This window comes from Peromyscus californicus, unplaced genomic scaffold (genome assembly GCF_007827085.1).
Source record: "Peromyscus californicus insignis strain IS unplaced genomic scaffold, ASM782708v3 Scaffold_8__1_contigs__length_139910024, whole genome shotgun sequence".
NCBI lineage: Eukaryota > Metazoa > Chordata > Mammalia > Rodentia > Cricetidae > Peromyscus > Peromyscus californicus.
Window position 1 is genome coordinate 106,745,911 of NW_026294606.1, and position 19,264 is coordinate 106,765,174.

General features: G+C 43.0%; 2 protein-coding genes across 4 annotated transcripts in view; one reads left to right on the forward strand and one right to left on the reverse strand.

Annotated features, from left to right (window-relative positions):
- LOC128104186 (acylcarnitine hydrolase-like) overlaps positions 1-19,264 on the reverse strand; it is a 145,024-nt gene that overhangs the window by 55,729 nt on the left and 70,031 nt on the right. The window lies entirely within an intron of this gene.
- Positions 10,733-18,268, forward strand: LOC128104187 (acylcarnitine hydrolase-like). 3 transcript variants are annotated; one of them, XM_052728983.1, is made up of 12 exons: positions 10,733-10,805; positions 11,732-11,942; positions 13,063-13,204; positions 13,861-13,994; positions 14,075-14,333; positions 15,641-15,739; positions 15,980-16,120; positions 16,231-16,311; positions 16,547-16,691; positions 17,051-17,188; positions 17,568-17,640; positions 18,082-18,268. In XM_052728983.1, the coding sequence occupies exons 1-12, from the start codon at positions 10,733-10,735 to the stop codon at positions 18,266-18,268; spliced, it is 1,683 nt and encodes a 560-aa protein (XP_052584943.1). The 3 variants fall into 3 exon arrangements, with proteins under 3 accessions (XP_052584943.1, XP_052584944.1, XP_052584945.1); XM_052728984.1 differs by lacking the exon at positions 15,641-15,739; XM_052728985.1 differs by lacking the exons at positions 13,861-13,994; positions 14,075-14,333.

Genomic DNA, 19,264 nt, shown 5'->3' on the forward strand with positions numbered 1-19,264 from the left:
TACATTTCAAGACATTGTCTTAACGTTAAGAAATACAGAAACCGGAGTGCCCTTCCTTGCCCCGGACCCCATCCCTGGGCACCAGCCACTCCAGGGAAGACCTGCCCAACTTGGCCCCAGGTTCTGGCCACCGGGCAGGTTCCCTGCTAGCCCCACCGGGAAGGATCCCCTTCTCCAAGACCCCTGGCAGACCCTGCAGTCTCCACGCCCTGCCCCCACGCCCATCCGCCTGAGCCCCAAGCCTCTTCCTGAGACTTAGAGGCCGGCCCCCAGCTCCCATCTTGCTCCAGACTTCCCTTTTGGAACACTGGTCTGTCTGAACCAAGTGTGCGGATAAGGCCAAGAACAAACCACAAGGAGATGGGCAGATGTCAAGGCAGAAACATATACAACAAAATGAATAGCAATACAGCATCACCAGGCCCTAGCCCTCCTCCAACACCTAGACCTGAACATCAGAAATTGGAAGAAGCAGAAGAAAACAGCCTTATGAATGACATCATGAAGAAGCTAGAGGCTTGTGTAGAGGAAAAGACAAAAAAATGTGAAGAACGCTGTAAACAACTAGAGGAAAGGGCAAACAAATTAGAAGAAATCAATAAAGTCCTGGAAGAAAAAAATAAAGTACTGAGAGAAAATCAAGAAAAATCAATGAAACAAATGAAGGAAACAGTCCAAGACCTGAAAAGGGAAATAGAAAAAATGAAGAAGACACAAACAGAGGGAATGCTGGAAATAGAAAATCTGAGTAAACGATTGGGAACTTCAGATGCAAGTATAATCAACAGAATGCAAGAGATGGAAGAGAGGATCTCTAGCGTTGAAGATACAGTAGAAGAAATACATTCATCAGTCAAAGAAAACACTAAATCCAACAAAGTCATGAACCAAAATGTCCAAGAAATTTGGGACACCATGAAAAGACCAAACCTAAGAATAATAGGGGTCGAAGAAGGAGAAGAATACCAACTCAAGGGCACAGAAAATATATTCAACAAGATCATAGAAGAAAACTTTCCCAACTTAAAGAAGGAAATGCCTATGAAGATACAAGAAGCTTATAGAACACCAAACAGACTAGACCCCCCAAAAAAGTCCCCTCGCCACATAATAGTTAAACAACTAAATATACAGAATAAAGAAAGAATATTAAGAGCAGCAAAGGACAAAGGCCAAGTGACATATAAAGGCAAACCCATCAGAATAACACCCAATTTCTCAATGGAGACTTTGAAAGCCAGAAGAACCTGGACAGATGTAATGCAGACACTAAGAGACCATGGATGTCAGCCTAGACTAATATACCCAGCAAAACTTTCAATCACCATAGATGGAGTGAACAAGACATTCCATGACAAAGCCAGATTTAAACAATACTTATCCACAAACCCAGCCCTACAGAAAGCACTAGAAGGAAAATTCCAACCTAAGGAAGTCAGATACACTCTCGAAAACACAGGCAACAGATAAAGCCACAGCAGTAAACCCCAACGTATAGAAGTATACACACATCACCACCAAAAAATAACAGGAATGAACAATCACTGGTCATTAATTTCCCTCAATATCAATGGATTAATTCACCTATAAAAAGACATAGGCTTACAGAATGGATACGAAAGCAGGACCCATCTTTCTGCTGCATACAAGAAACACATCTCAAATTCAAAGATAGACACTACCTAAAAATAAAAGGCTGGGAAAAGACTTTCCAATCAAACGGTCTTAAGAAACAAGCGGGTGTAGCCATCCTGATATCCAGCAAAATAGACTTCAAACTAAAATCAATCAAAAGAGATCAAGAAGGGCATTACATACTCATCACAGGAAAGATCCACCAAGATGAAGTCTCAATTCTGAATATTTATGCCCCAAACACAAGGGCACCCACATATGTAAAAGAAACATTACTAAAGCTTAAATCACATATAAAACCCCACACATTAATAGTGAGAGACCTCAACACCCCACTTTCACCACTGGACAGATCTCCCAAATTGAAACTTAACAGAGAAATAAAGGATGTCATGACTCAAATGGACTTAATCGATATCTACAGAACATTCCATCCTAACAAAAAAGAATATACCTTCTTCTCAGCACCTCATGGAACCTTCTCTAAAATCGACCACATACTTGACCACAAAACAAATCTAAACAGAAACAAAACAATTGGAATAACCTCCTGTGTTCTATCAGACCACCATGGTCTAATGTTGGATTTCAACAACAACAAAAACTACAGAAAACCCTACAATCTCATGGAAACTGAATAATACCCAACTGAATCACCAATGGGTTAAGGAAGAAATAAAGAAAGAAATTAAAGACTTCCTAGAGATCAATGAAAATGAAGACACCACATATCCAAATTTATGGGACACTATGAAAGCAGTACTAAGAGGGAAATTCATAGCACTAAATGCCCACATAAATAAGTTGGAGAAACCTCACACTAGTGACTTAACAGCACACCTGAAAGCTCTAGAACAAGAAGAAGCACAGTCTCCCAGGAAAAATAGACGCCAGGAAATTATCAAAGTGAGAGCTGAAATCAATAAAATAGAAACAAAGAGAACAATACAAAAAATTAATGAAACAAAGAGTTGGTTCTTTGAGAAAATCAACAAGATAGACAAGCCCTTATCCAAACTAACCAAAAGACAGAGAGAGCATCCAAATCAACAAAATCAGAAATGAAAAGGGGGACATAACAACAGACATTGAGGAAATCCAGAGAATCATCAGGTCATACTTCAAAAACCTCTATTCGACAAAACTGGAAAACCTAAAAGAAATGGATAACTTTCTGGATAGGTACCACATACCTAGGTTAAATCAAGACCAGATAAACTGTTTAAATAGTCCAATAACCCCTAACGAAATAGAAACAGTCATTAAAAGTCTCCCAAGCAAAAAAAGCCCAGGACCAGATGGTTTCAGCGCAGAATTCTACCAGATCTTCAAAGAAGAGCTAATACCAATACTCTCTAAATTGTTCCACACAATAGAAACAGAAGGAACATTACCAAACTCCTTCTACGAGGCTACAATTACCCTAATTCCTAAACCAAACAAGGATACAACAAAGAAAGAGAACTACAGACCGATCTCCCTCATGAACATTGATGCAAAAATACTCAATAAAATACTGGCAAACAGACTCCAAGAACACATCAAAACAATTATCCACCATGATCAAGTAGGATTCATTCCAGGGATGCAAGGGTGGTTCAACATACGAAAGTCCGTCAATGTAATACACCATATAAACAAACTCAAAGAAAAAAACCATATGATCATCTCACTGGATGAAGAAAAGGCATTTGACAAAATCCAACACCCCTTCATGATAAAGGTATTGGAGCGATCTGGAATACAGGGAACATACCTAAACATAATAAAGGCAATTTACAGCAAGCCAACAGCCAACATCAAATTAAATGGAGAGAAACTCAAAGCAATTCCACTAAAATCAGGAACGAGGCAAGGCTGTCCACTCTCCCCATACTTATTCAATATAGTACTTGAAGTTCTAGCCAGAGCAATAAGACAACATAAGGAGATTAAGGGGATACAAATTGGAAAGGAAGAAGTCAAGCTTTCCCTATTTGCAGATGACATGATAGTATACTTGAGCGACCCCAAAGATTCCACCAAGGAACTGATACAGCTTATAAACACCTTCAGCAACATAGCAGGATACAAGATCAACTCAAAAAAATCAGTAGCCCTCCTATATACAATGGACAAAGAAGCGGAGAAGGAAATCAGAGATACATCACCCTTTACTATAGCCACAAATGACATAAAATACCTTGGGGTAACACTAACCAAGCAAGTGAAGGACCTATATGACAAGAACTTTAAGTCCCTGAAAAAAGAAATTGAAGAAGATGTCAGAAAATGGAAAGATCTCCCATGCTCATGGATAGGCAGGACTAACATAGTACAAATGGCAATCTTACCAAAAGCAATCTACAGTTTCAATGCAATCCCCATCAAAATACCAACACAATTCTTCACAGACCTGGAAAGAATAATACTCAACTTCATATGGAAAAACAAAAAACCCAGGATAGCCAAAGGAATCCTGTACAATAACACAACTTCTGGAGGCATCACGATCCCTGACTTCAAGCTCCACTATAGAGCTACAGTAATAAAAACAGCTTGGTACTGGCATAAAAACCGACATGTGGACCAATGGAATCGAATTGAAGACCCTGACATTAATCTGCACACCTATGAACATATAATTTTTGACAAAGAAGCCAAAAGTGCACAATGGAAAAAAGAAAGCATCTTCAACAAATGGTGCTGGCAAAACTGGATATCAACAAAACTGGCTGCAAATAGATCCATATCTATCACCGTGCACAAAACTTAAGTCCAAGTGGATCAAGGACTTCAACATAAATCCAGCTACTCTGAACCTGCTAGAAGAGAAAGTAGGAAGTAGTCTTGAACGCATTGGCATAGGAGACTACTTCCTAAATAGAACACCAGTAGCACAGACTCTGAGACAAACAATCAATCAATGGGACCTCTTGAAACTGAGAAGCTTTTGTAGAGCAAAGGATATGGTCAACAAGGCAAAGCGACAGCCTACAGAATGGGAAAAGATCTTCACCAACCCCACATCTGACAGAGGACTGATATCCAGAATATATAAGGAATTCAAGAAATTAGACATCAAAATGCCCAACAGTCCAATTAAGAAATGGGCTATAGAACTAAACAGAGAATTCTCAACAGAGGAAACTCAAATGGCCGAAAGACATTTAAGGAATTGCTCAACATCCCTAATCATCAGGGAAATGCAAATCAAAACAACTCTGAGATACCACCTTATGCCTGTCAGAATGGCTAAGATCAAAAACACTGAAGACACCTTATGCTGGAGAGGATGTGGAGCTAGGGGAACTCTCCTCCACTGCTGGTGGGAATGCAAGCTTGTACAACCACTTTGGAAATCAATATGGCGCTTTCTTAGAAAATTGGGAATCCATCTCCCCCAAGATCCAGCTATACCACTCTTGGGCATATACCCAAGAAATGCTCAACCACACCATAAGAGCACTTGTTCAGCTATGTTCATATCAGCATTGTTTGTAATAGCCAGAACATGGAAACAACCCAGATGCCCTTCAACTGAAGAATGGATAAACAAAATGTGGTACATATACACAATGGAATACTACTCAGCAGAGAAAAACAATGGCATCATGAGGTTTGCAGACAAATGGATGGATCTAGAAAAAATCATCCTGAGTGAGGTAACCCAGACTCAGAAAGACAAACATGGTATGTACTCACTCATAGCAGGATACTAGACATGAAACAAGGATGACTTGTCTGCTACTCACATCACCAGGGAGGCTACCTGGAAAACAGGACCCCAAGAAAGACACAGGGATCGCCCAATGACAGAGAAATGGAATGAGATCTACATGAACAGCCTGGACATGAGTGGGGGTAATGAAAGGCGAGGGTTGAGGGAAAGAGAGCTTGGGGGAGCGGGAGATCCCAGCTGGATCAACAACAGAGAGGGAGAACAAGGAATAGGAGACCATGGTAAATGAAGACCACATGAGAATAGGAAGAAGCAAAGTGCTAGAGAGGCCCACAGAAATCCACAAAGATACCCACACAACAGACTGCTGGCAATGGTCGAGAGACAGCCCGAACTGACCTACTCTGGTGATGGGATGGCCAAATACCCTAATTGTTGTGCTAGAAACCTCATCCAACTACTGAGGGATCTGGATGCAGAGATCCATGACTAGGCCCCGGGTGGATCTCTGGGAGTCCAATTAGCGAGAATGAGGAGGGTTTATATGAGCGAGAATTGTTGAGACCAAGATTGGATAAAGCACAGGGACAAATAGCCAAATGAATGGAAACACATGAACTATGAACCAATGGCTGAGGAGTCCCCACTGGATCAGGCCCTCCGAATGGGTGAGACAGTTGATTGGCTTGATCTGTTTGGGAGGCATCCAGGCAGTGGGACCAGATCTTGTGCTCATTGCATGAGTTGGCTGTTTGAAACCTGGGGCCTATGCAGGATTGTTTGGCTCGGCCTGGGAGGAGGGGACTAGACCTACCTGGACTGAGTCTACCAGGTTGACCTCAGTCTGTGGGGAAGGCTTTGCCCTGGAGGAGATGGGAATGGGGGGGGAGGGTTGGGGGGAAGGTGAGGGGGACGGGAGGGGGGAGAACAAGGGAATCTGTGGCTGATATGTAGAACTGAATTGTATTGCAAAATAAATTAAAATAAATTTAAAAAAAAAAGAAATACAGAAACCAACCCACTTGGCCTTTGAGCTCAACTTGATCTATTTTGATGAGAAGCAAGATTGTTAATGCTCACAGGACTCTGGATTCTGGACCAGCTAGTAGATGTGGGATATGAAATGTTTTTTAAACACCTAATTGGATGCAGTAAGTTTAGGTGGGTTATACTGAGAGAGCTAGAGAGACAGAGAGATAGAGAGAGACAGAGAGACCGAGAGACACAGAGAGAGACAGAAAGAGAAGCACAGAGAGAGAGACAGAGAGAGACAGAAAGCATGAATTAGGTGGGTCTAGAGAGGGAAGTAAACATGATTTAAATATGTTATATATCTGTGTGAAATTATCAAAGATTAAAATATACATCCTGGATATATAGTTGAGAGATAGAGCACTTGTCTCACAAGTATAAGGCCCTGGATTCAATATCCTGTCTCCACTTCAGATGTTTGGGAAAACTGACACATAAGAGGTGATTGGATGTCAAAAATATCATGTCCATCTGTTAATAAGTGCTAAGTATTCTCATCTGTATAAGTAGTTTGTAAAATATTTGATTTGCCACAGCCCTGGTATCTTATAAAGTTTAGGTGACCATAAAAAAATCATGATAAGCTGCAAGCTCAGGTCTATGGCAGACACATGTGGCCTGGCTACTTGGAAGACTAAGGCAGGTGGAATATATGAACTCAAGAGTTAAAGGTCAGCCTGTAACATACAGACACACTGCATTGCAATTGCATATATGCATAGATTGATACATGTAACATGCATACATTGAGTTTGTATATATTATAACCTATGTGACTTATAACCAATAGGAATTTGTTCACAATTTTGAAGACGATGAATTCCAAAATTAAGATATCATCAGGTATGCTATAAATTGAGGGCTAGCTTTCTCATCCAAAGATTGTTCTTTTTGGTTACACAGAGCTGATGGAACAAAGAATGATGCCCATGATGGGAGCTTCCTCGTGGCCAGACTCTTAATATCCTCATTGTAGAGTTCATGTTTGAGCTGACCTGATAATAGATGCCACAGAGGCAGAGGACAAGGTCAGATAGAGAATGGAAAAGGCATGCTGGTAATTGAAGTAGGCTATATCAACAGGAGTAGATTTTCTGAGTGCCTGCACAAGTGTATTTAACTTTTGAAGAAGATTCCAACCTGTCTTTCAACATGACTACACCATTTTGCATTTCCTCTGGGCATGCATGTGTGAACATGCCAGTGGCTCCCTCTCCTTGCCACCACTGAATATGCGCATATGCAGTAGTATCTCCATAAAGAGGATTCTGTAGACTTTATTCCACCTCCTTCTTCCTGCCTACAAATGAAAGGTTCCAGACCACTCCCTCCACCACACACACAGAATTTAGAGTCTTCTTCATTCTACATGTTCACTATGGTCTCCACCATCATCAATGAAGGACCTCTGAATGATGGTGCACTGGGTGAGAAAACACATAGGGCTGTTACCCTATGTCATGCTACACAGCAGCAAAGGATTAAGAGGACACAGCAGCCTTTCCTGGTAACGTAAAGAAGCTACTTCCATGTCTTTGAGCGTGGAAGAATCAGGTGGAGTGTTCCTTTCAGTTCCCAAAGCCCAGATGTTCACCAGAAAGGGAGTTGAGGACAAAGAGAACATCTGCACAGATAGGGCCTGAACACACAGAGTATGAATGGGAGACACTAAATCTATAGCATTTTGGATGGGATGATTTTTATATATCACATTACAAACACTAGGGAGCAGAAGAAAGACAAGACTATCTTTTAGCCTTGGATCAGTAGATGGTCAGAGAAGATCCCTTCCTTTGAGTCTAGGAGGACAGTTGCCAGATAGTTTTACTGGGAACTTGAGCTCCTGCTGCACCCATGCATCTGTGAGGTCTCCATTTCTGTTGAATACAGGACACATCAACAAATGGTCTTTACAATTTCAGTAGCTGTGTCATTTTTTAAAAATTTCTGATGTTAAATGATTTCTATGCAACCGAATTTGCCTATTTACCAGCATAGACTGGCAAATTTTGCCTAAAACTATGATCTAAGCAATCATTTTCACCTAAGTATGAGTCCCCTACTTTCACTGGAAGAAGTTCCCTTGAGCTCCTCTCTGTCAGTCATTGCCTGGTCTCTGCTCCAGGGCAACCACTCTCTGATGGTTCAGTTTGGAAACTGCATATAATTTAGAAACATCAGAGTCCTAGCTATCCTATCTCAGAAAGCGATTCCTATGTGACTGGTCCTGTTACTGAGTAAGAGGTCCTGAAGATTCAAGTGCACTGCATTTGGTTAACAGTGTCATTCCATATATGTACACAACATATTTTACCCAATTCCTAGTTGATGCACACCTGAGTGACCTCATTTTGAACACTTTTATTGAAGCTCTTATGAACTTTGGAAGTATGAGTTTTTGTGATTGGTTTTTTCAATTCCTTGAACTAAAGACCTGGGAGTAGAACTACTAAATCACATGATAGATCTGTTTAACTTTTAAAAGAGCTGTCTAACTGATGTCTATAATGACCATATCTTTTTAAATCTCTTCAGTGATATATGATAGTACCAGTAGCTCCATGTCTTTGCCAACACTTGGCTTTATGGGTCGTAAATCTAGTTATATTAAACAGGAATATAGTAGTATCTCATTATGGGATTTTCATATACTTGAGTCTTTACATTCTTCTTTCTCTATCTATCTATCTATCTATCTATCTATCTATCTATCTATCTCATCTCATCTCTTTTTCTACCTATCTTGCTCTCCCTACTCACTCCCTGTCTCCCTCCACAGAACAGAGCCTTAGTATCTTCTTCATTCACATTTTTACTGTGGTCACTTCCGTTGTCAATATGGAGCATCTGAGCAATAGTGCAGTGAGTAGCAGAGCACACAGGGATTTCCTTAGCTGAGCTACAAACATGTCTGGGGTTAAGAAGCACAGGGATGCCAAGGGTTCATTGAGAATCTAGTTTCTTCATCACAAGATTCGAGGAACTGGCAGCTTCTCAGCTCTCATGGCCCAGCTCTTCCTTTGGTTGAAAACTTGGAGTAGAGAGAACACCTACCAAGAAAGGCTAAGACCACAGAAAGGACAAGAGTGCATTGGTGGGGTGACACTGAATCAAAGGAACCCCCGTTGGTTGGAGGACACAGGAAAAGCTGAGCTGTGCTGTGCCAGGTAAATATACAAAGAGACACCAAAGAAAAAGTCCTACAGTGCCATGTTGTTCGACTATAGGCTATTATTTAGATTATAATGAAAATATTTTGGAAATAAGGTAAATTCTCAGCTGGCAGTAAAGGCGATTGACACTGATCCCCACACCACTTCCTCTAGGAAGTCAGTCTGAACTGAATATGGACTTCTGATCCCGCATCCTTTGATACATCATGTCAGCAATTTATTGTGATTCTGAAACTTCTGTTTATAGACTTTTATCTCAGATTTATCATTGGTTCTAAGACTTCAGATTGACTGCAGTGTTGGAGCCACCAAGTCTCCATTTAATTCGTGTCATATGGTTATGTATGGTATTTATAAAGGGGTGGAAAGGGAACTTTCCTCCAATCCTGATGATATAAGTTCTACTTTGGGCTCCATATGGTGGAATTAGAATATGGACTTCCACAATTTGTCCCTTCACTTCCATATGTGAGCCATGGTCTGGGAGCATCCACACACATATATGTACATGAGCACAATAAATAAATAAATAAATAAACAAATAAATAAACACACACAAACAATTAAAAATATTTGTTAAATGGATAAATGACTATGAAGTTGATCTTGGCAGGAACTGACCACTAGAGGATACACAACATGAAGGTGGAGTAAATAGGAGCTTTGGACTTGAAAAGAACCAGAATAGTAATGTGTTTTGGTCTAACAACTGTGACTTAACAGGAAGGTGTCCAAGTAGACCCCAGATTAATTGTAGGGACTAGGAAGTCTGGAAGCAGGCTCAGTAAACTGAGTCCTCAAAGCACAGAGGAGTCTTGAGGATGAAGGTCACAGTCAGAGCTCCTGCATTTTCCTGTCTCTCCTGTGACATCTTGAGTGAGTACTTACTTACAGAAGCCCTCTGTCATCTCATGTTCCAACTCTTTTTCCAGGAATGAGTACTGGGTTCCTAGTATCCCAGAAGAGCCTCAGAATCCATGGTGTGCCTTTCCAGGAGGCCAAAGAGAGAACAGAAATAGCAGAGGTGACTTGCCCAGCCTCCTGGCCATTGTCTGCTGTCATTCTGACTAACCAGTTTTCCTACAATGAGGACTTTGCCCCACCACACCAAGTTCCCTCCTACATCCTTTGGACTTAAACTTGCCTAGACAAGGCCCACAGATTCTGCTTCCTGTTTGTGTAACCGTGGACGTCCTATGTAGAAGCACAGACTCAGATCTGAGAGCTGATCATGCCACTGAATCAGCTTCATACCTGGCTGAATGCTGTGGTCTTTGGCCTGCTTCTCCTCCTCCATGTGCAGGGTAAGGCTCACTAAGCTGGCAATGGGGAATGACTAGAGTCAGAGCTGCCAAATTCTGCAGCATCAGAGGCTGGGCTTGTGGGAGAAAAGGTGGGGGATGGGTAGGTGATGGAAATGATAGATAAATGTGTGGGAAACATGTGCCTCCCAATCTTCTAATTAAAGACCACTGATTTTGTGGGTCCACACAGATCATCAGAGATGTCTAAGATCACTCCAGACTGAGGAGAAATTTCAGTATAAAGAACACTGGAGAGTGCTAGTCAATTCTAAGGAAAGTGATCAGAAGATGTTTTTTCTTAGTGTCTGGCTGTGACTATAGCTAGTACTGACATTTGGATAAAAATGACAATAATCATAAATTCATGTAGCCAAATGGCTTGGAGTGTGTGAGCTCTTTGGCCAGAGAAATTCTCTGACAACCTTCAAAAGGGGAGGAGGAAAGGTTCCTGGCCATGAGGGGTAGGGAAACTCTCACACTCACACCCCAGAACTGAAATAGGAGGTCCTGGGTGCCCTTCCAGTGTGCCTTGGTAACAATGAGGTGGGAACTCTTGTGGGGCGTTTACCCACCACCCCCACAGTTCCCCAGATTTTCTTGAGTGCGAGCAGCAGGAAATATTAGATAGAAGGATTTATTGCAGAGAATCTTGTGAAGATAAACAGATAGAAAATAAAGGATAGCCTTGAGAGGGCCTGGAACCTATTCCAACGGGCCCCGACTGTCTCTGCCCCAGGGTTTTTATAGAGATGCCAAGGGGTGGAGCAAAAAACCTCCTCCCCCAGCACAGCCAAGAGCAGACCATCCTCTATGTGGACCTGCTGGGTAAAGCCACGAGGAACCTGAGAACGGGCTCCCACAAACTCTCACAGGCTATGGCAGCTGATTGCACAAAACTGACCCTGATGACATCTCTCCACCCACAGGTCAGGACTCATCAGAGGCCAGCCCCATCAGAAACACACACACAGGCCAGGTCCGAGGCAGCCTTGTCCATGTGAAGGACACCAAAATTGGTGTCCATACCTTCCTGGGAATTCCCTTTGCCAAGCCACCTGTAGGACCACTGCGCTTTGCACCTCCTGAAGCCCCTGTGCCATGGAGTGGTGTGAGAGATGGGACCTCACATCCAGCCATGTAAGTTCTGGACCCAGAGAATGTCTGGCCCTGGGGTAAAGAGATGCTCTGAGTTCTGAACCATACTGAAGTCTTTCCTCCATCTCTGCTCTGTAGCAGTTTTCTCCTATTGTGGGGGAGTACCCCATACATTTTTTCTGATGTGTGTAGTAAAACTGAATAGAAAAACCTTGCCAATCTCCTTGGTCAGAGCTTGGCATCGGGAGTTAGATGCAGGTACTATAGACAGGAACAAAGATAAAATTTTTTGCAGATTTGAATTGTGCCCGGTGTTCTCTGCCACAATGGCAGTGATCTCTAGGCATGTGTTATGTGACCTACTAAGCAGAAAGTGCCCCTGAATCTAGTAGAATACACTTTAGATCCTGAGGAGTGCAGCAATATGGATACTTGCTAACCCCACACTCACAGTCACTATAACAACCTACAAGGCCAAATGCCACTGACCAAGGAACAAGGATATGTAACTAATTCCCTCTGGAGACAGTGTAGGAAAAAGAAGTTCTCTGAGAGTCTATGTTCATGGGATGAAGGATTTTTCACCACCCTTTGAGCAGTAGTGTCCGCTGATTCCTCTAGTACCTGTGGATACAACACTCCAATATTGCAATCTTAGTTTGTTGTCTTTGATGTAATAAAATACTGGCAAAAGGAACTTAGAGAAGAAAGGTATTATTATATGCTCCAGATTACAATTCATCATGTGGGGGAATTCGCAGTGAAGGAAAATTACAGGAGCTGGTCACATCACATCCACAGCCTGGAACAGAGAGTAGAAAATGCTTTCATGCCTGCTAATGCTTAGTTCACTTTTTTGTTCTTATCTAATTCAGTGAATGTGACAACATGCAGCCAGTCAGTCCATAGAGATACCTGGAAGTCTCTAAATCCCAAACCCAGAAAGAATAACATCCAGGCCCTAGCCAGTTGAAGGACTCTCTGGAATTCTGACTCCATTCAGCTTTTATGTAGCCTGTGGCCTTTACCTTGGTTGGAAGGGACTTTAGAGAGTGAATATGTGTTAACATGACATCACAAGGAGCAGCAACTGAAGGTGACCGCGAAAAAAAGATCCAGACACACATTTGGATTTGGAATATCTATCTGCTATTTCCATCAGGTGTCTGCAAAGCCTTGAAATGATGAATGTTGAGGCCATGGAGGATATGAATGTGACCCTGCCTCCTATCTCTATGTCTGAGGACTGCCTGCATCTCAATATCTACACTCCAGCTCATGCCCATGAGGGCTCTAACCTGCCTGTGAGTGTCAGGCCATGGTCAGCTTGGGGACAGGGTATTTTTTTTTCATGATGACAATAAAAAGGGGGGAACAAAAGCTCCATTGCAGCATGGACTCTGTTGAAAAGCCTTGCCCTCTTTGGGTAAAAAATAGGCCTTCTCAGCCACACTATGCAGATGAAACCTGGGCAAGGGACACAAAGCACTGGAGCACTGAGTGATAAAAGGCTCTAGCTATTTGAGAAAACCAGGACTCATTCTACAACCTCAGCCCTGCAGAACTGCTTAGGTGCTCAAGGCTCCACATTGAGGTCACCCTTCCTTTAGAATATCTGTTGTGCCAGTGAGAGTTGATGATTCTTTCCATTTTTAATCTGGAGAGATATCCATGGAGACATCCCTCTTTGTTTCACTATGAAGAGCCTGAGTAATGATTACATTACTGTATACATAGAATCATTAATTCAGACTGAGATATATGGTGGGGATGAGGGCTAGAAACAACCTGATGGGGCTACTAGAGGCCCCTAGCCTTGATCAAAGCCCTAAAGTGCTGAGTATTTCTATGTATTTGTGTAGCTGCACAGAAGCATAGAAGTTGATTGATACTCTAGTAAACAGTCCTGCAGAGCTTTGGTTAGCTAGGAGCTTCCTGGCATCTCTATTGACTTTTCCAGGTGATGGTGAGGATCCATGGTGGTGCTCTGGTTGGAGGAATGGCTTCCAGTACTGATGGATCCATATTGGCAGCCATTGAGGATGTGGTGGTGGTCCATATCCAATATCGCCTAGGTGTTCTGGGCTTTTTCAGGTGAGCCTAGGGCTGAGCTAAATAGATGCAGCTGAGAAGAACCTAGACAGCCCTTTGATCCATGCCCCTCTACTTCACAGCACTGGAGACCAGCATGCCAGAGGCAACTGGGGCTTCCTGGACCAAGTGGCTGCCCTACGCTGGGTCCAGCAGAATATTGCCCACTTTGGAGGCAACCCTGATCTTGTCACCATCTTTGGCGAGTCAGCAGGTGGCACAAGTGTGTCTTCACATGTGGTGTCCCCCATGTCCAAAGGACTCTTCCACAGAGCCATCATGGAGAGTGGAGTGGCCCTGATACCTGGCATTATCTCTGACACCCATGAGATGGTCTACACTGTAAGTGCCCTTATCCATCACAGGCCTAAGTAGTTGTAAGTTTTTCTGTGTCTGTCCTGGTCCTGCAGCTGCTTGGTCCCAAGTAAACACACAGAGGCTTATATTACTTACAAACTGTATGGCCTATTGGTCAGCTTATATTAACTAGCACTTTCAACTTAATTCAATGCATTCCTATTAATCTGTATGTTGTCATATGGCCATGGTATTACTGGTCTGCTGGCATCTTGTTGCTCCTTAGGCTGTGGGCCGGCATCTCTTCTGACCCCACCCTTCTTCCTTTCATCTTCAGTTTTTTGTACCGCCTAACCTTATTCTGACTCGCCATTGGCCAAAGAGCTTTATTTATCAACCAATCAGAGCTACACATATTCACAGATATGTACAGAAAGACATCCCCCAGCACCCTAGTCTGTCCCCTCAGCCTTCATGGTCTGGTACTCTGGTCTTCTGTTCAGTGGGGAAAACAATGATCATGGGAAACATTTTTTTCTAGTAATATTTGAGAAAATCAAGGGTTAGCCTCTAATTACCTCTACTTCATATTGGGTGACAGCAAACTGATCCTAGCAGCTTCCATTACTGATGAAAATAAATAGGAGTGTGCTTTGGGAGGTGGCTCTGTGGATTTTTTTTTTTTTGGTTTTTTGAGACAGGGTTTCTCTGTGCAGCTTTGCACCCTTCCTGGATCTCACTCTGTAGGCCAGGCTGGCCTTGAACTCACAAAGATCCGCCTGCCTCTGCCTCCCTAGTGCTGGGACAAAAGGCGTGCACCACCACTGCCCCATTAAACTCTGTGGATTTTTAAACATGATTGGAGTGCAAGCCTGAGGACCTATGTTCAAATCCCCAGAACCCACAGAAGGCTGGAGATAGTAGCATGTATCTGTAATTCCATTGTTCCTGTGGTCAGGTGGGAGGCAGAAACATGGGAATCCCTGGATGTTCACAGAGCATTTCAGCTAGCATAGAAGCAGTAATACAAGAAGACCACCTGTCTCAAATAAGGGGGCATCTGTGAAGAAAGGAGACTTTGTCCTCTAACATTCACCTACAAACATTGGCACACTTAGTCCTCTCATACATGAAACACAAAAAGATGAGTGGAGTAAACAGAACTAACTTAAGCAAAAAAAAAATCCAAATATGCAGGTTGAAAGGATACTGCTTGCTTTGAGGAATACAACAAAGTTAACAATTTATATTTATACCAAATCAAACACAACGCACACTATAGTATGGTAGTTAGGCCAATTGCATCAAGTTGGAGTCGAGAGAACTCTTCTCCCCACTTGTTCCCTTTATAGATGGTGGCCAACCTGTCTGGATGTGAGGCCAAGGACTCAGAGACCCTAGTACACTGCCTGAGAGGCAAAAGTGAAGCAGAGATTCTGGTCATTAATGAGGTAGGTAGAATTGTGTGTCTTGGGGGATCTAGTCAGACTTTGCGTCCTTTAGTTCTGTGTACAATATGAACACCAAGATAGGCTAACACAAGTGTAGATACTCTTCCAGAGTGAGCTGAGCACCCTTAGGCTAGTAAGACATGAGAAAATGGTTAAGAAATGAGAAAATGGTGGTGGTAACTCATTGGATTAGCATATGTATTTTATTGACCTTCAGCATTAACTTTTAATGCCCCTCAGGTCTTCAAGATCATCCCTGCTGTGGTGGATGGGGTATTCCTACCCAGGCATCCCAAGGAGTTGTTAGCATCTGTGGATTTTCACCCTGTCCCCAGCATCATTGGTGTCAACAATGATGAGTATGGTTGGATCGTCCCCATGGTGAGACTCAATTCCAATCCCCTTGGAGACTGGAGACTCATATGTTAAGTACTGGGAACTCAATACATCTCTAATCCAAGTCCATCAGATCCCACATTTCTACCTCCCAGATCTTGGGCTCTGCTCAGACAATAAAGGAAATAACCAGAGAGAACCTGCAGGATGTTTTGAAGAACACAGCAGCACAAATGGTGAGATACCTCTGGTCCTATCCAAATAGAGAGGTCTCTTATATCTCCTTCTCAGACAGCATCCCTATTAATGAAGGTCATTATATGTGTGATTCTGTGTGGGGTAACCTCAGACCATGAATCTTTTTGCCTATGCGCTATGTCATCACAGGCCCCATTCTCCTCATGCCAAAGGCTGTTGCCTACCTAACCAACAACATGCCTAACCTCATTCTTCCTGATCTCCTTGGTGTAGATGCTACCTCCTGAGTGTGGTGACCTGCTAATGGAAGAGTACATGGGGGACACAGATGATCCACATGCCCTCCAAATACAGTTCACAGAGATGATGGGAGACTTCATGTTTGTGATCCCTGCACTCCAAGTAGCACATTTTCAGCGTGAGTACCTCTGTAACATAGCTGAAGGGAGCAGCTCAGAGATGTAGGTCCCTGGTAAGCACTGTAGAGCGGTGTAAAATCCAGGACTCATGTCTAGATAAAGTGAGTGACATGTACGTACAGGAGAAAAAATGAGTTGCTGGTAATCTATTGACTTGATATAACCATTCAGCTGGGAAGATCATGAGCACTGTTTTGCCATGGGCTTTTCCATAGTTACTGCTCCAGCTTGGAAATTCCTCTCCACTTTAACATTCATGATTCCAGGTAACTTTATATCAAGGTACCTTGTCACTAAATACATATCAGAAAAACTCCAGGTGAGGGGCCACTAAGTCACTCGTCATCCCCACCTCCAGGTTCCCACAACCCTGTCTACTTCTATGAGTTCCAACATCAGTTCAGCTTCCTCAAGAGTCTCAGGCCACCCCACGTGAAGGCTGACCATGGTGATGAGGTTCCTTTTGTTTTTGGGTCCTTCGTCTTTGGCATGAAACGTGAGTCTTTCTTAATCTCCTTGACTTGACTGAGGTCTCAGATGACACCTCAGGGACTCCTGAGCTCTTAGTCTATTTCAGGAAAATTAGGTCTGGGAGATGATAGAATCAAATGTGTACCATATCATAGCCTAAAAAATTAGACCAAGATTAGAATCTGGACCTGTCCCAGTCTAGCCTATGATGGAGATGACAGCACAATGGGGCACGAATTCAATTAGAGGCATGCGTGGATGTTGGGTAGTGTATAGTGAAGAAGGGAGGTAACAAAGCTGATAGTTACAGTTCTGACAGCACCTGGGATTGTGAGTGTGAGGCATGGTTTGGCAGTTGTGTGTGGTGTCATGGACTTCAATATTTATTTTTCTCATGACTCCAGTTGACCTCACTGAGGAGGAGGATCTATTGAACAGGAGGATGATGAAGTACTGGGCCAACTTTGCAAGATATGGGTGAGAACACACCTCTCTCTCAACCTTCCCTGAGGGGTTATAGGGATATGTGAGTCCCTGTAGGTCTCCCTTTGGGGTAGTTGTTTCTTTAGCATTCACAGATCTTCCATCATATAATAATTTCTTCTCTACGGATAGCACATTTATATATACACTTTGTAGTTGTCAGTTACTGGTCATCTATAGTGACCTTGCTCATGAGTCATAGTGTACAGTTCTTTAGATTTTGCCTCTTAGATGTAGACATAAAACAGGTCAAGTAGTCTTACCCCACATGAAGCAGAAACTAATGGGTGACACTTGTATCCCTATATCAGGATACTTATCCCATCAGCCCCTTTAAACACCTGCCTAAGTATACCACTGCCATGACCCAAATCAGAGGGTCAGACTTTGGATCAGAATGACCTCACCCTTCCCCACTGGCTGGCATATCCATAGGAACCCCAACAGCGAGGGTCTGCCCTACTGGCCCACGTTTGAGCATGATGAGCAGTACCTGCAGCTGAACTCAAAGCCTGCTGTGGGCCGAGCATTGAAGGCCAGAAGACTGCAGTTCTGGATCAAGACTCTGCCCCAGAAGATCCAGGAGCTAAAGAGATCTCGGAACATGCACAAAGAGCTCTAGTGCCCTGTGTGAGGAATGGTTTGTGGGCTTGGCTGATGATGGATATTGGGCTGGAATCTCTGGGTGGGCCCCAGTTCCCTCTCTCCAGTCCCTGCCCTCTCAGAGAACCACCAGAAGGGCCCAGTCCCAAATTCTCCACAATGGCAGCTGCTTTTCTGCCTGGAGCTGCTAGCTGCCTAGAGCCCAGCCTACCATGATGGGCCCAGCTTGTGGAGGACATGTCATCACCCTGTCCCATGCCTGTAGAGTATTTGGGTCTCCTCCTCAGAGCAGCCATGTAATTCCTCTTGCCCCCTTCCCTACCTCACCTCTGGGTGCTGGAAAGGTCACCCAGGAGTGCTTTGCCTAATAAACCTGGTCTTTTACTTTTAGTCTGGTTTGATCTGGCTTTTGTGTCAGTAGAGAAACCAATTATCCAGGTATAAATACCTTTCAATGGGGTCAGCCTGAGGTTCCCAAAACATATTGAGGAATCTGGGTTGATTCTAACATTCACATAACCTCTGCACTTGTATGTTCTTCAACACTCATGACAAATCCTCTGCATGTGACTCTTTATCCTGCTGGGTCATTTTTCATAATACCCATTCAATTAATGCTCCCATAACAACATAGATTTTGTGAGCCACCCAAAACCTGCTCATCTCCTTCCACATTCCACTGGTACTAAGCCCCTTCCATCCTTCTTCCCTTCATTTTTCATTCTCACTGTCATCTTCTCTAAGACCAAAATCCTCTTTAAATAAAGCAGAAGTTTGAAGACATTGGTATGGGTTCTTCAAAAACCCATATCATATGGGTAAGGTATGTCAAAACCACATGCTCTTTCTCATCAGGGTCACACTTTTGGAGACCATGAATTCAAGGTTAAGATACCAACCTGTTGACTATATTGTGATGACTAGCTCTCTGACTCAAAAATGATAACTTGTGTTTTCACTGAGTAGATGGGATAATTAGTAGTTCTCATGACACAGACCGCCAATATGTCTCACT